The sequence below is a fragment of the Lontra canadensis genome, unplaced genomic scaffold (genome assembly GCF_010015895.1).
Source record: "Lontra canadensis isolate GAN:19392208 unplaced genomic scaffold, GSC_riverotter_1.0 scaffold118, whole genome shotgun sequence".
Lineage (NCBI taxonomy): Eukaryota > Metazoa > Chordata > Mammalia > Carnivora > Mustelidae > Lontra > Lontra canadensis.
The window spans coordinates 1,122,288-1,140,021 of record NW_022631112.1 but is presented as its reverse complement, the minus strand read 5'-3'; the positions used below and the strand labels follow the sequence as shown (position 1 = coordinate 1,140,021).

Here is a 17,734-nt window from a genome sequence, read left to right as displayed (position 1 = left end):
AATTAAATTTGAATTGGAAATCAATAAATGAACTCATAATTTAAAAAATACATTTACTATCTCTGAACTCTGAAAAGGCCTAGAAACAATGGCACCCAGGAGCAAAGAACATCTATGGCTCACATTTTGTTTCTATTACCATTTCCAAAATAAAGGAACCAATGTACCTTGGAAAAATAACTGAGTCTAGGTCTGTGACAGGGAGGGTACAATTCTGTAACAGGGAAGTGAGTCTAAGATATTTTGTGCCAGTAAGTCAGGAAGTTTTCCAAAACTAATGGCAACATGTCAAAAAGACATGGGATCCAGTTACCCAGTATAAAGGGACTAGTACTGGCCCCAAAAGAATAATGATTACAATTGATTGAAATAACTTAAGTTTTAAAAAACTCATAAATCCACAATGATACTCAAAGAGAAAAATCCAGAAAAAAAATTCATTTTCTACTACTTGAAGGAGGTATTAAATCAAAACCTTTGCTTTGAAAATTTGTCATTAAAGGGAAAAAATTAAGCAATTACCCAATTTTTACATATTAATGAGGAAGACTACTTTTTCACAGAACTTTCTATTAATGTAGAAGGAATAATAGAATAAAAAAATTTTATTTAATCACCAAGTATTTCACTATTAATTCAAGAAAGATTTATTAGTAGATGACCAAACCATGGTGAAAATTTGTTGGGGAACAGGAAATTAGCATGTGTTAACACCTTACTCTGCAATTACCTGCTCCTTAACTACAAAGGGTGAAATGTACCTAAAGGAGACAACTGATAGTCACCACCCAAATAAGTGATCAAACTTAGCACCAAATTAGTAGTTTGATGTATCTCCTGACATAATACAAAATGAAGTACATAGCTATACCTGTGACATAGTCTTGACAAAGCAAAAATTTTTAAGATTTTCTTTATTTATTAGAAAGAGAGCACAGAAGAGAGTGAGAAGGAGAAGCAGACTCCCTGCTGAGCAGGGAGCCTGATATGGGACTTGAGGTGGGGCTGGATCGCAGAACGCCTAGATCATGGGGCTGGATCCCAGGACCCTGAGATCATGACCAGAGCCAAAGCAGCCACTTAACTGACTTAGCCACCCAGGTGCCCCTTCTTGCCAGAATGTTTAACCTGAATCTTATCATTCCTTTAGGGCATACTTTGGGATATATCCAGAATATGGGACATTCCTAGAGAAAACCAGTCAGGTCTCATAAAAAGCTCAAAAAATAAATGAGATGAGATGAGAAGACTATTTCTAGAATAAAAGCAACTGAAGAAATATAACTACTAAATGCAATGCTTGAAACTCTATTGGATCGTGATTTGTAAAAAAACCCAAAACCTCCAAAAAGACATTTTTGGGATACTTGGGAAAATTTGACTATAAACTGAATAGTAAATAATGTTAGGAAATAATTATCAATTTTCTTAGGTGTGATAATGATATTGTAGTTAAGAAGAAGAATGTCTCATTCTCAGAAGACATAAACTGACTTATTTTTGGATGAAGTGTCATGATGTTTGTATTTGCTTTCAAATTATTTTGCAAAAAGTGTACTATACATGTAAATACATACATATAAAGCAAACGTCAAAATGTTAGTCACTGGATCAAGGTGTTGGGGATATAGGCATTTATTGGATTATTCTTTGAACTTTTATCTCTTTGAAGTTTTTCATAAAAATATTAGGAAAAAACAGCATTTGAGTCCAACTTTGAAGAATAGAACATAAATGCTATTCTTTTGTGTGTTTGTGAATATTATTCTTAAAGATGTATTCTTGCAGTAATCAATCATAGACAAACTCAGAAAACAGATAAAAAGGAAAATTATGTGACACCTGATCTGGAGATAACTGCTTTTCATCTTTAAATATTTTAAGGTAGTGTGTGTGTGTGTGTGTGTGTGTCTCCTATATAATGTGCACTATTTTTGCATTCTTTTTCAGGTAACAATATCATGGATTATCTGTAATATATTTAATGTCCTCTATTGTTGGGTGGTGCAATAACCATTTACATCTTTGTGTTAACATACATCTATTATTCTTCATGTGTCTGATTACTTGGAAGGGTAAGAATTCAGGCTGTGGAAAGGGTGGTGGAAATACATAAGCAGAAGCAAGGAGACAGAAAAGAATAAGGTATGGGAAAAGTTTAGGTTTACTTTGGCATGTAGGCCACTATCCGAGAGGAGAATGAAAGCAGACACAGTATGACGAACTTTCCCTGGAAATTAGTTTGAGAAGAGACCTGTTCTCACTTAATCTTGGGCTATGCCACACATGCTCTGAGCGCTTTTACGTGCACACCTTATTTAGATTGCGGGTACTACTGTTATTCCTATCTATTGGCAAAGAAACTGCGGCATGGGCAAAGTTAAATTGCCCACGGTTACCGATCAAGTGAGAGACGTAGCCAGGATTCAAATGAATGGAGTCTGGCTTCAGAGTCTGACTGCTTTTACCTCCACTTTGCATACGAAGAATCATGGTGAGATGCTGAGCTTAAAACCCAGGATTTACAGACGTTAAAACCTTAGACACAATAGGAGGTAGTGGCAGTACATATTAATATGAGCTCGAACTGTTCCTCTTATCCCTAAGAAGCATAGAAAGCATTAGCTTATACCATAGAAAACCTCGATATATTCCCTATCTCCAAAATATAAAAGGCATTTAAACTTAGCATTGTCCTAAGACGGCCAGTTTGCCTGAACTAAACAGATTGGCAGTCAGGCTTCAACAGCGAAAAACCAGGTTCCACAGCTTGATAATTAAACTCCAAAAGGCGCGCGAGCCTCCAGGCTAAACAGTTTCCCGCCTCCCAGCCGGTTATAGCCAGCTCAGCAACAGCTCCCCTAGCCCAGGGTCGTGACATCAGCACAGGCTTTGGGCCCGCTGCTGGATTCTCTCTGCATCTGCGCGGCCGAGTAACTGGCGTGTTGCGATCTTAGCTCCGCCCACTGCCCCGGAAGTTAATGCAGAAGCCACACCTCTCTCCTCATCCGGCTGGGGCGCAGCCATTTTAATTCATATCTGAGTGGGCGGTGGCGTTTGGTGTTGGCGGTCTGGCTCCGCTGGGCAGGGGGTAACTTTACTGGTTTGGGGTGGTTTTTAGTTTAATTTCTCTTTTCTAGCTTCGCATCGCGGGCCAGTTCTCCCTTTCTAGTCAACTGAGGCCATGTCAGGAGACGGCGCCCCGGAGCAGGTGAGGAAAGAGAGTGGTGGGGCCTCGTGGCGACCTCTTCTCTTCAAGTCTGTGTTCGTCCGAGTACTCCAGCCATGTTCGCCTGAGGAAGAAATCGGGGTCTAATGGACCGGGAGAACCGGGTATAGGACAATGTGGGAATGGGGAGCAAGGGCTGACTGAGATCTGAAGTTATTTTTTGGCTTCTCTGCCTTAGGCGTTAATACGAACAAATATTTAACCTAGACAATAGCCAGGAAGCTGCTTCGTCCTGTTTAGTTAGGTTCATGGGACTGCTCCTGTGAGATACCTTCCTTTGATACCATTTTGATACTGGGGTGGTTAGGAATTGATTACTTTAACGTGTAGTCGCTGTTTTCGAAAAACTTGACTGTTTCCTCTGCCACCTCTCCGATATACCACGAAATAGGAAACCACTTTGAGAAATAATCGGAGATGAAACTTATCTGGAGAAATAGTCTCTTGCCAGTGCGAATGAAGAAGGAAGCAGTGTAGGAGAAGAGCATGGTTTTGCCGAGATTCAGGAATTGTGTGGCTTGCTTCTGCTTCCTTCTTTTTCTCTGTATTCTGTACGCAGTTCATTTTCGTTTTTAAAGCGACACAAATATTGCAGAATTTGATAAATCGGAAATGAGAAATTGGTTTTGGCCACTGTAAGTAAAAGCGTCTGCTTTAGTACTGGGTGTAAGTGACTTATAAATACTGTAAAAATCAGATATTTAGTAAAGTGATTTGTTTCTTTTGCACTTTGTTCAGAATTTGGGTAAATACTACCTTTTAGTTTGAAAGAGGAAACTGATACCTTATGAGAGATGTCATTCCATTTGTTTTTTCGATTTAAGTCCTGCTATGTTTAGGTAAATAGTTTTTAAAATGGAGGCTAGCTAGACCTGCAGAGCCTCAATTTCCTGAAATTTCCCGTTGCCGTGGTAACGAACTACACTTAGGTTTTTGTTTTTTAAATTCCCAGCTTAGAAGGTAGAGGCTGTTTTGGAGGTTGACAGAGATGAGGCAAAGTTGGAGTTCCTCTTGAATGGTCTGGGTGGCTGTAAATGTCATTATGTCGGGAAGGCTTGCTAAATTAAATTTTGTGTTTGCCTGTTGACTGATTTCAGTACTGAAATCCCGTTTACATTTTACATGCTGTCACAATGCCCCAAAATGCAAAGTCTCAAGTCTCAAAATTATTTTATCAAATCTGTTTATGTATACCTACCGTTTTTCTGAGATGGGCTCATGTTTTGTCACTTGAAAGCTGAGGAGTAGTGATGTCCTAAGATTTTATTGAAAGTTTCCAGAACTTGTTAATTCTTAAATTTATCTAAAATTATAAAGACACTGAAATGTCATCACCTTGAATATTTCAGAACTGTGGTGGTTTAAATGGGAGAGATGGTGGTGAAAATTTACAGGAAGAGAAATTAACCTAAAAGTTTTATCGTGCAAAGTTTAGTACATAGAGAAAAGTTGGAAGTGCAATGAATGCTAGCAATACAGTTCTTCACCTAGAATCAGCAGTTGTTAACCGTTTTTCCCTATCTCTGCTTACATACTTACTTGAAAGTAAGTTGACACATATTTCAGCCCCTTAAATTTCATCATTCTTTTATATAAGGACATTGATGCAGTTATATAACCATACCGTTTTCTCACCTAAGAAAATTAATAGTAATAACATATCATTTCTGAATCCCAGTTTCTGTTCACATTTCCCCAGTTATCCCCAAAATAGGATTCATTGGATTTTCTTTCTTTTTTCTTTATTTTCTTTTACTTTATTAGAATCTAATTTGGGTTTACATGCATCATTTTGTTGTATCTCTTGAACAGTCCCCCCACCCCCCTTTTCTCCTGGGGATATTGTTTGTCTGAAGAATCCTGGACAATTTTCTAGTAAAAACTTCTCATTTTCTGAGTTGATTTGATTTTTGTGTGTGTGGTATCATTTAACTTGTCCCTTTATCTTTTGTTATTTCCTGAAAACTTTGTGGTTGCTTAGGTCTAAACTGAGAGCTCTGATAATATTTGGCTTAAATATTTTGGGGTAGAATGGTATAATGTTACATCAAAAGGCACTTCATGCCAAGTGGTTAGGTTGTGCCACTGTTAGTGATGGTTAAGTTTGATTATTTGGGTAGGATGAGGACTCTGGGTTTCTTCATTGTGAAGGATTATTTTCTCCTTTGCAGTTAGTAATCTGTGGGCTGATTTTGTGTTCCTTTCAATAACCTTTTAACTAGTTATTTGTCAATTAATAATTCTTGAATAAATCAGTTATTACATTGGAGGTGGTGAATGGTGGTGTTCTAATTCTACTCGGTCTTTCTGACTGGCTTGTATTTTTCTGTGAAGAATTTTTTTCTTTCTCTTTTTTAAAAGATTTTATTTATTTTGGATAGAGAGGATTATTTTTCCTTTTGCAGTTAGTATTCTGTAGGTTGATGATGTGTTCCTCAATAACCTTTTAACTAATTGGTGACTGTTTAGGGGAAAGAGCACCTAAAATGAGCTGAAATGATAGACAAAAAGACTAAATACAACTGAAGAATCATTAAATGGGGCGTTCGCTTTGGAAAGATGCCAAAGGATGTTATGGACAAAGAATATGGCAAGATAGTTGTAGATTTCTTTTAGCCTCATAACATTGAAGCTCAAAAAAAAAAAAATTTGGTTGAACAAACCTGCTGGTATCTTTGTTATTCAAAAATACGGATGGTCATTACTTTCTTGGTACCGAATCTATAAATTTGTGCCCTCTGAAATGGGGAAATGATTGTAAACAAGCAGGATGGCTTGCTAAGATTTATTGTAGTTTTTTTTTTTTTTAACTCTTGTGAGGAAGTTCCATTTTTGCATAGAGAGCTATTTAATTTACCTTGGCATTTTTCATTAGTATTTTTTATTACTGTTTTTGTCAGTTCGGTGATGACAAAACTGTGTGCTTGTAGGTTCCTCTCTACTCCCTAATGAAAACACATCTGGTTCGTGTGTGGAATTATGGCTATATTTTTGTCTTGTGTGTGTGTCTCTGGATATATTATCTGTATATACATACACACATATGTTAGTGCTTGGTTCAGCTTTTGATCGTGTACTTTTTTAGCTCCATTTTACCTTGTGCAGTACCCCTACAGCATTTAGCTGTTGTCTGGAGTTCCTCCACTGGGTTTGTCCGTGAGTTGAAAGGACTGCCTAATTTATTCATCCTTGCATCTAGGAATCTAGGAAATTCTGTTTTGATACTTAAAGGTGTTCAGTAACTTAATGGATGAATTTTGCATTTAGGCTGTATGAGATACATTAGAAATTCCCATAGAATTTAATTTTGGGAGGACAGGTGCACAAATAAAAAAATAATTTGGGCATAAGAGTGGGGTTTTTTTTTTTAAAGTTTTGTTAGATAAGAAGAGGGAGAATAATGTGTTCAGCCAGGCCAATTCATATGAACCTTTAAATCCCTAAAATTGTTTCTGCACTCATCTTTTAGAAATAAGACTTCATTTTTTTTTTTAAGATTTTATTTATTTATTTGACAGAGAGAGATCACAAGTAAGCAGATAGGCAGGCAAAGAGAGAGAGGAGGAAGCAGACTCCCCACCAAGGAGAGAGCCCGATGCGGGGCTCGATCCCAGGACCCTGGGATCATGACCTGAGCCGAAGGCAGAGGCTTTAACCCTCTGAGCCACCCAGGTGCCCCTAAGACTTCATTTTTAAAACAACTTATAACCGACCTAGGATTAGGAAGGCCTATATTGTAAACAAAATGATCCTCACTTTGGAAAATTTGCATAACCTGAAGAAGCATAATTACCAGTAGTTCTTAATGAGGGGAACTTGGGGCCATAAATCATTGTTGTCTTTTGGTGAAAGATAAGTTTGGGATAATGTGGAAAATAATGAAAAATGTTCCCTGCTATATACTTACTAAGATGAAAGATGAACACATACAGTGTTGAAACAAAAATCCTGGTTTAAGGTTTTGTTGGGTAACCGTTACTACTTACTAGCAGTTAAAAGATAATGGTATTATCAAAACAGTTTTTTAAAAAATATTTATTTGAGAAAGTGCGTAAGAGAGAGCATGAGAGGGGAGAAGGTCAGAGGGAGAAGCAGACTCCCTGCGGAGCTGGGACACGATCCCAGGATCCCAGGACTCAGGGATCATGACTTGAGCCTAAGGCAGTCCCGTAACTGACTGAGCCACCCGAGCGCCTATCAAAAACAGTTTTAAACGCAAAGTGGAGGGGTCCCTGGGTAGCTCAGTTGGTTAAGTGTCTGCCTTCAGCTCAGTTCACGATCTCCAGGTCCTGCAATAGAGTACCATGTTAGGCTCCCAGCTTGATGAGGAGTCTGCTTCTCCCTCTGCTTTTCCCCCTGCTTGTGCTGCCTCTCTCTTTCTCTCTCAAATGAATAAATAAAATTTTTTTTTTTTTTTAAGATTTTATTTATTTACTTGACAGATCACAAGTAGGCAGAGAGGCGAGGAGGAAGCAGGCTCCCTACGGAGCAGAGAACCTGATGTGGAGCTTGATCCCAGGACCCTGGGATCATGACCTGAGCCGGAGGCTTTAACACTGAGCCACCCAGGGTCCCCTGAATAAATAAAATCTTTAAAAAAAAAAAAAAAGCCAAAGTGGATTGGGTAGGGGGTGGTAAGGGAGAGGGCCAGGTATATATATTAGATGATGTGTTATTTGGGCCCAATTAGTTTTATCAGTTTTTAACAATCTTTCTGTAATAGCCTTTCCTACTTTTCCTCCTCCTGTTGTGATACTCGGTATAACAGTTTGGGGCAGCCAAAATTGAGTTCATCTTTTTTGTTAGTATTTCAACCATGTAGAATACTCTAGTTGGCAATAGTTGTTCCTAAGAGAGACTGATCTGTGTTTATGTAAGTATTGGTTTTCCTTAGAAGTACAGTATAAAGGTGCTGTGTTAAGAGAGATTGCAAATTCCTTCAGCATTAAGAATTTAGGAATTTCAGGAATACAGCTTACATCCCAGATAGACTTTCCAGAATTTCAAAACCTGTGTTGAGGTCTTTGTACCTATTAAGTGGATAATTCCCAAAAACCCTTCATAGTTGTAAGCTTTTCTGCCATTGTCTCTAAATCTTTTCTCTGTAGATAAAGACCTGCCTGTGAATTTGAGTCTTTTTGTTTTGTTTTGCTGGGCAGTTGGTAATGGAGTGAGAATTGATGTAAAAATGGATTTGAGTTAGCAGATTTTTAGATTAATGGATAGTTTATAATCAGTAAATACTGAATAAAGCCGGAGGACAAAACTGTCCTGATGATTTGCTAATGTTTTATTTAGTTTATTTAGTGAATTAATATCTTGGCTACTTTTGGTCTAAAGCCACATTTTTTGAATTCTAAAGATTCAGATTTTTATTTGTAGTTGCAGCTGTTTGTTTCCTAGGGAATTAATAAGCAGATTTAATAAGCACATATGATAAGTATCATTATTTGGGCCAATAATCTTTAGCGTGTTTTTTCTTGAGTTTTGAATTGTTTACATGTTTGTAGATTTTTAGTCTCTGGAAGGGCTGAAGGGATGGTATGCAGAATACATAATCAGATTCATTTACCAAAAAAAAAAAAATGTGGTAGAGTTCTGTTGCACTGGTAAAGGAACACACATAGGACTAAACTGGCATTCAGTCCTGATGTCACTGGTCACGTAAACTGCTTTATTCTCTAGGCATACGAATCGTCTCTGTTACTACTTGCAGATAATCTTGCAAAGTGCCACTCTCGTCTATTTTTAATTTTGAATAAAGGTTAACTACCAAGGGAGACTAAAGACTTCACATAGATAGTGTAATTTATGCAGCTTTATTAATGTTTTAGGGAAAACATGGAATGACTTAGGTCTGATGTTACTTTATTTTTAAAGAAACAACTTATGGAAAATGTATGTAGAGAACAGATTAGTTAGTGTTTGTCCAAATGGAGTCTGTGGCCCATTGTATCATAATCACTTAAGTGTTTTTATACAACTATAGGTGCGTACATCTTAATTTCAGACTTATTATGACAGATTCTGTAGGTGAGACTTGAGAATCTTCATTTGAAACAAGTACCATGGGTAATTTTTATGTAAAATGTGCAAACCACAGAGGTTGAAGATATCTGAACCTTAAAAGTTGTTTTTGAATACATTCTTTATAAAATAAGTGGAGGAAAAACTGCAGATTATTTGAAGATGGTTAGGCTTTTGATAGTATTTTGTGGTTTTCCTTCCTGTAGTATATTTAGTCAGTCATTACCCTTAATAGTGGGAAATATTCATTACAAAACCATGTTAGAGACTCATCCTCTAGTTCTGTTCACCCTGGTCAAGAACTATTTATATAGATTTAAATCTTTTAATTTACCATCTTCTCCCCTATACTTTTGTTTATCCTTTGGATTAAATTTTCACTGATCTTTAATTTAGGTATGACCTCTAGCATCACACCCTCCCCATTTACCACAAAAATAGCTATATTTGGAGGAAAACTACCTTCTTTTTTTTTTTTTTTTTTCTGTGAAAGTTGCACTTCCCTGGTGGGGATGGGAAGAATAAATTTGATTATTTAATTCTTTCAATCATTAATCATTTTTGTCATTTCCCCCCCTCGCACCTGAGTTAACTCACCCCCTAATATTAGTTAAGCTGCCATATAGAAACTGGTATGCTGTTTCAGTAAAGTTTAACTTAGAGTTTTTTGGAGGCTACATGAACTATCCACAATTACATGAAAAGGCTATTAAAAGTGCTTTTCCGGGCGCCTGGGTGGCTCAGTGGGTTAAAGCCTCTACCTTTGGCTCAGGTCATGATCCCAGAGTCCTGGGATTGAGCCCCGCATTGGGCTCTCTGCTCAGCAGGGAGCCTGCTTCCTCCTGTCTCTGCTTCTCTGCCTACTTGTGATCTTTGTCTGTCAAATAAATAAATAAAGTCTTTTTAAAAAAAAGAAATAAAAGTGCTTTTCCTTTCCCATCTACATACATAGTCATATACTTCATAAACCTAGTTATATAGTCATACTTCATCCGTAACAATATACTGCAGTAGATGAAAAAACCGAAGCAGGTAATGTCTTCTATTCAGCCAGACATTTAAGTGTCACAAAAACATAAAACTGCCGTTGTGTTCACTAATTATTTTTTTGCTTTGGAAAATATTTTTAAATAAAGTTATTTTTAAATGAACTAAAATTTTTTTTCTCAATTTTACTATCTCATATGATAATATTAATAGATAAAGCCACATTTTAAAAAATTTTTGTTCGGTTCTTCAGTTTTTAAGACTGTAGAGTGATTCTTTTACAAAAAGTTTGAGAACCATTGAAATGGTGCGTAGTGTATGTGAGGCCCTTGTCAAATTCTGTTTTCTCTGGGCTGGCTTCATGTAACAAACAAAAGATTAATCAAAGAAAGTGAAAAAACCCACCTAATGGGAGGAACTTTTTTTTTTTTTTTTTTTTTTACTTATTTGATGACAGAGATCACAAGTAGGCAGAGAGGCAGGTAGAGGGTGGGGGGAACAGGCTCCCTGCTGAATAGAGAGCCAGAAGCGGGGCTCTATCCCAGGACCTTGAGACCACGACCTGAGCTACCCAGGCGCCCCTGGGAGAAACTTTTTATAAATCTGGTGACAAGGGACTTGTATCTGTAATACAAAAGACTCTTGCAATTCAGCAATGAAAAGATAACCCAATTAAAAATGGGCAAAGAATCTGAAAAGACATTTCTCCAAAGACAAATGGCATATAAGAACATTAAAAAAATGCTGAACTTCATTAACGATCAGAGCAATGTAAATCAAAACCATTTTATACCCAGTAGGATGATCAGAATCATCAAAAGACAAGTGTTGGTGAAGATCTGAAGAAATTGGAACCCTCTTAACACTGTTGCTTAGAATGTAAAATGGTTCAATCACTTTGGGAAACCGTCTGGCAGTTCCTCAGTGTTAAAAATAGAATTACTGGGGTCCTGGGATTGAGCCCCTTATCGGGCTCAGCAGGGAACCTCCTTCCCCCTTTCTCTGTCACTGCCTGCCTCTCTGCCTACTTGTGATCTCTGTCAAATAAATAAATAAAATCTTTAAAAAAAAAAAATCACTATATGACCTATCAGTTTCACCTGTAGGAAGGAGAGAGAGTGTGTGTGTGTGTGTGTGTGTGTGTGTGTGTGTGTAAAAAACACAAAATGAACTCCACTCAAAAACTGGGAAACGGGCGCCTGGGTGGCTCAGTGGGTTAAGCCGCTGCCTTCGGCTCAGGTCATGATCTCAGGGTCCTGGGATCGAGTCCCTCATTGGGCTCTCTGCTCAGCAGGGAGCCTGCTTCCCTCTCTCTCTCTCTGCCTGCCTCTCTGCCGACTTGTGATCTCTCTCTGTCAAATAAATAAAATCTTCAAAAAAAAAAAACAAAACTGGGAAACAATCCAAACGACCATCAGTAGTTAAATAAAATGTAGGATTTGTGGGATTATCCATATAGTGGAATTTTACTTGACATTAGAGAGGAAAATACTGATACATGATGAAACACAAACCTTAGAAACACGCAAAATAAAGCTAGAAACAATAACCTATTGTACGATACCATTTACATGGAATACCTGCACATTATGGAGACTGAAAGTAGTTTGGTGGTTGCCTAGGGCTAGGGCCTTGGGAAAGGTAATGGCTATTAGGATGGTTCTTGTTGGATGATAAGATGTTTTTAAAAAATTTACTGGGAATTGTATACTTTAAATAAGTGGCATGTATATGATTATGCCTTTAAAAAAGCCATTTTTTAAAAAGATTTTTATTTATTTGACAGATCACAAGTAGGCAGAGAGGCAGGCAGAGAGAGAGATTGGAGGAAGCAGGCTCCCCGCTGAGCAGAGAGCCGGACGTGGGGCTCTATCCCAGGACTCTGGGATCATGACCTGAGCTGAAGGCAGAGGCTTTAACCCATTGAGCCACCCAGGTGCCCCCAAAAAAGCCATTATTAAAAGGAAAATTTTAAAAGGTCAGCGTGTAATGGATTTACCCTTCCTTCATACTTTTAGCCAGTTTCACTTGTTACTATTCACAGAGAAAAAAATTAGTTGTCATGTTAGCAGTACCCTACTACTAGAAAAACAATTCATAGAACAGATGCTAGAGATAGGTACTAAGTAACATTGTGTCCCTGTACCCAAAAAAAGTACATCATCAATTCAAAATTTTTCTGGGTTTTGTACCCATTTGAAATAGTGTATATTGGTATGTATCTTTGTATACACCATACAGTTGTGTTATTTTTCTAGGTTTTAAAATTATGCAAATCAAAGACATTCCCAGAGTCCAGCTGATACCATTGGTAACACACGACTTGGGAACTAATCCAGCTTTTGTTCTGGTCATTTGATTTGGAGTTCCAACCTACTCCCCATTAACATTCCCTAAAGAATGATAATGGGATGATAGTTTATTCCAAAGACAAAAGCTGGATTTTTGTAGACTTTCTTCTTGAAATAAGTTTTGGGGATGTGTAACCATGGGACAGCTGTTCTTTGGCTATATATACTAAGCAGAGTTCCGACCTCATTCCATTTCAAATGAGTACTGGAAACTTGTCCTAAATTTTCTTAAACTGATCTATTCCTCTGATCCAGCAGTAGATTCAGGAAATAGTAATATAATTTCATTCCTTTTTTTTTTTTTTTTAAGATTTATTTATTTATTTATTTATTTATTTGACAGAGAGAGAAATCACGAGTAGGCAGAGAGGCAGGCAGAGAGAGACGGGGAAGCAGGCTCCCCGCCAAGCAGAGCCCATTGCGGGCTTCGATCCCAGACCCTGGGACCATGACCCGAGCTGAAGGCAGAGGCTCAACCCACTAGCCATCTAGGCACCCCTACTATTCCATTCTTCATGGAGGTCCAGTCCCCTTGTGGAATACTGGAAAACTGCTCAGATTTCCTTTGCCCTATAGAAATATGCCCAGGCAAGAGAGCAAAAGTGTTAATTAACGTTGTTGGCTACCCAACTGGTTCGTGATGATAAATGACTTTTTGTTGTAGGAATTAAATGTGGCCATAACTACCAGAGTATATTCTGGGCCGTTTTGGTTTGCTTTCTTGTTAATTAATGCACTTGATTGAGAATTATCTATGTAGTTCGTTTTACTAACATTTAACTACATCCTTGCTAAAGGAAAATAATTTAGGAGTGTAACAGATTTTAAAAAGAGCTGACCCATGGTTCTTTCAGATTCTAACTGGATTTTGGGTAGAATTATGTAATTTAATTATATTTCTTATTATGAAATGGGGTTATTATTTAACGAGTGATAAATGCGTTTTTTTAACATCTGCTCTCCAGCATCCTTTGCCTGGGTTCGTAGGTCCATTATAATCCCATCCCCCAGGTGTCTGGTTAGAATTTTAGGGGTTCTGTGAAGTTGGGTGGAGGAAAATATTTTTACTAATCTTTAACTGAAATTGAAACTTTCTATTATGAAAGTAGGCAAGAAACCACACTGGCAGTGTTAGCAATAACTAACTAGACATAAATATTCCAAATATTATTGTCTTCATCACTAGACTCATTATTAGATCCTGTTATTTAATATGTTAAGTATCTATTACTGTGTAAAGTTTTGTTTAAAAATATTTCAGTAATTATATTTCAATATAATTGGTTTCCTTTGAAGTCTCTCACAGTTCATTTTGTGTATTTAAGAACAGTATTCTGAGAGGGATACCTGGCTGGCCCCATCAAGAGCATGTGACTCTTGATCTTGGGATTGTGAGTTCAAGCCCAACATTGGATGTAGAGCCTACTTTAAAAAAAAAAAAAAGAAAGAAAGAAAAAGAAGATTTTTCTGAGAAAGAGCCCATAGGCTTCAGTAGACTATTGGAAAGTTCTGAGGCAAACAAGAAGGGTTAGGAAGCCCTTGGAGAGCTGTGGTTTTCACCTGAGGCTGCACATTAGAACCATCTAGGGAGTTTAAAAATGTATATAGTGATAAAAGAGTAAAAGTAGTGATGGTACACCTTGTTCCTAGAGATTCTCATTTAATTGATTACATAGTGGGGCTTGAGCATCTTTAATATCCCCTTAGCCCCAGGTGATTGTAATGTGCTGCCAGGGTTGACAGTCACTAAAGTAGTGGCATATTTAGCAAGGAGACATGTATACTTCTTGCTGTGATTTTGCTGGTTGAATATTAGACACTATCTTTTGAGTTTTCTCTCTCCTTTTACAGATTGTGGTATACGTTACCTAATTTGGTAGGTTAATTTTCACCAGGTGGATCTTGAGTGTATAAGACCTCACATCAAACTGCTTTGAAACACTAGTTGTTAGCATTGATTAAAGCAATTCAAGCATAGCTTAGCTCTTTTTTAGGTCCTGATTTAAAGTTCCTGTATCACACTTCTTATTTTATCATTAACATTTCATACTTGGTATCTTATAAACTAAGATCCTGGTTTTATTTTAAAATATTTTCTTAAGTTTGTTTTTTTAAGAAGTAAGTAAACTCTGTGAAAGGAGAATACTTTATTTTGTTGTATCCCAAAGTGTCCCTTCAAGAATGTGTGGCACATACTAGGCACTGAGCAAATATTTCTTGGGTGAATAAAAATTAAAACAGTAGAAGAGTATATACATTGTAAAGGGAGTGTTTCCATGAGTCTGTCTCTGTCTCTTCCCAGCTCATCTCCCAGTTTTTTTTTTTTTTTTTTTTACACCCAGTATTACGGAGATAGTTCCATGTTGCTATCTATAGACCTGCCTTGCTCTCTTCTTTTTTGTGACTACAAATTCCTCAGTTTATTTAGTCCGTTCTTTTATATGTGATTATTTTAATTATTTTTAGTTTTATGCAACAGCGAACAGCCGAGTAGTAGTTCTTCAGTATACACCTTTGTGCATGTGTACAGTGGAAGTTGCCAAAGGTGGAATTCAGGGTCAACGTTCATGTTAAATTTTGATCACATTACTATTTGCCCCTGCCAACAGTGTGAGAATGTCTTGCCAGTGTAACATTGATTATAAAACACTTTGGATCTCTGTCTTATGGCTTACATTTCTATTTCTTTTTCTATGAACTCTTCCAGTACATTGCCCATTTTGTGAGTTGCTGATCTTTTATTGACTGTATATGAATAAATTTAGTACTCTGCCAAATATGTTGGCTATTTTTTAGGTTTGTCTTTTGACTTTGATAATTTTTCATGCACAATTTAAACCGAATTAAGTGTACTCTCTTCAAAGGCTTCTGAAAAGCCTTAGATCCACTTCAGTATGTTTTCCTCTAGTTCTTTTTTTATTAGTGTTTAAATCTCTAACCCATGTGAAATTTACTTCAGTAGAAGGGGTTAAATAGGAATTCAACCTTATTTTGATAAAGTTGACTGTAGTTATTCTGATAGATGGTTATACAGTTATACTAACCCTGTGCTTTGAATAAGCCACTATTCTGTTTTGAAATAATCACCTTTATTTGTTCATTTTCCGTATATCATTCTCTTTTTCAACTGTCATGAACCAGTGATTCATGAACCATTACCACACCATTTTGCCATGTCATTTTGTGTTTTAATGTGTGGTTGGGACCAATAGTCCTCCTTTATTAAACTTATCCAGTTTTAGTTTCTTGAGCTAGCCTACTTATAGAGCTCTTATATATTAGTAAAATACGAGTTTCATACAAAAATTACCTTTTTTTAAAAAGATTTATTTATTTATTTGTCTGACAGAGATCACAAGTAGGTGGAGAGGCAGGCAGAGAGGAGGAAGCAGGCTCCCTGCTGAGCAGAGCACCCGATGCGATCCCAGTACGCTGGATCATGACCTGAGCCAAAGGCAGAGGCTTTAACCCACTGAGCCACCCAGGCACTCCTACGTTGGTCTTTTAAAACGTGTTTTTCTTTCTAAATAAAATGTGTACTTACCAGCGGTAGACACTAATTTATTCCAAAGAAGAGTGTACTACTTCCAGGTATATTTTTTTCCCTAAACCCACGACTAAAATTTCTTCCCATCTGGGGTTTTGACATTATTTTTCTTTTTTTCTTTTTTCTTTTTTTTTGGGGGGGGGTTATTTATTGATTTGATAGGGACAGTGAGAGAGGGAACACAGCAGGGGCAGTGGGACAGGGAGAAGCAGGCTTCCCCTGGGCGTGGGGCTTCATCCCAGGACCTGCCCCGCAGGATCATGACCTGAGGGAAAGGCAGACATGTTAACGACTCGGCCACCCAGGTGCCCCTTGACATTATGTTTCTATGAGTTGTTAATTGCCACTGAAAAAAATAAAGCTGTTAGGGGCAGTGTTTCCCTCTCTGCCTCCTCTTAAATATTATTCTGTATTGCCATATAGATTTCAAGAAGTCCTGTAAAAAGACAAAACACAACTTTAAAAATTAACATTTATCTGACTTAGTTGAATGTCACTTTTTTTTTCCTGGCACATAGTGGTATTCTTTTTTTTTTTTTTTTTTAAGATTTTATTTATTTATTTGACAGAGAGACAGCCAGAGAGTGAACACGAGCAAGGGAGTGGGAGAGGGAGAAGCAGGCTTCCCACTGAGCAGGGAGCCTTGTGGGGGAGCTCAATCTCAGGACCCTGGGATCATGACCTAAGCTGAAGACAGATGCTTAATGACTGAGCTACCCAGGTGGTATTCTGAACAACAATTTGAGTAGTACTTATATTTTTGTCTCAGGTGCTGGCTATTTTAGGCATTACTCTTTTTTTAAATTATATTTTTATAATAAAAATGAAACTGTCACCCACATGTGACCACTAAACATTTTAGTATGATCATATAATACTGCAAATTCCTTTTTAATAGTTTTAATGATGCTGTATGTACAATTTGTGAATCATGTTTTGAAAACCTTTACATCAAAATACAATTTCCATGTCATTTCATGCTTTTTCTTTTGTGGCTCAGGATGAATGTTCTATAGCAGTGTTTCTCAAAATTGGTCCAGGGACCTGGGAGGTTCCTAAGACTTTCAGAGGATCTGTGAGTTCATAGTTTCATAATAAATTTTAGATAATTATTTCTGCCCTTTCACTCTTAATCTCTTATGAGAGTTCAGTGGAATTTTTACATGATGTGATATCACAGCAGATTGAATGCAGAAGCAGACAGAAAAATCCAGCTACCTACCTTTAAAAAAAATCAGACACTGAACAGATTTGCAAATATATAAAATAGGATATTCTCACTGAATTTTTAAATTTATTTTGCATAAAAGCATTATGTTAACATGTAAATAATTTTTTATTGTACATGGATAAATATTTAACATTTTTGTCAGTTTTAATTTCTGATGTAGTAAATATTGAAGTAATCAGATAGACAAAAGCTCTTCGGCATACTCAGTAATTTTTAAGAGTATAAAGGGGGTCCTGAGACCACAGTGTTTGAGAATGGCTGCTTTATGTTTATGTAAAAGATGGGTTTGCTTAAATTTAATAATGGCTTTAAAAGTACGTGATCACTGAATTTTGTTTTTATGCAGGTGACTTATGACAGCA

At 37.1% G+C, this 17,734-nt stretch overlaps 1 protein-coding gene across 1 annotated transcript in view; it reads left to right on the top strand.

The window, feature by feature from the left end:
• The first annotated feature begins 3,005 nt into the window (after positions 1–3,005).
• CSTF3 (cleavage stimulation factor subunit 3) overlaps positions 3,006–17,734 on the top strand; it is a 67,832-nt gene continuing 53,103 nt past the window's right edge. The window contains exon 1 of the mRNA XM_032841002.1: positions 3,006–3,211. Within this exon, the coding sequence (XP_032696893.1) occupies positions 3,185–3,211 (27 nt within the window). The 5' untranslated portion in view covers positions 3,006–3,184. The remainder of the gene's footprint in view (positions 3,212–17,734) is intronic.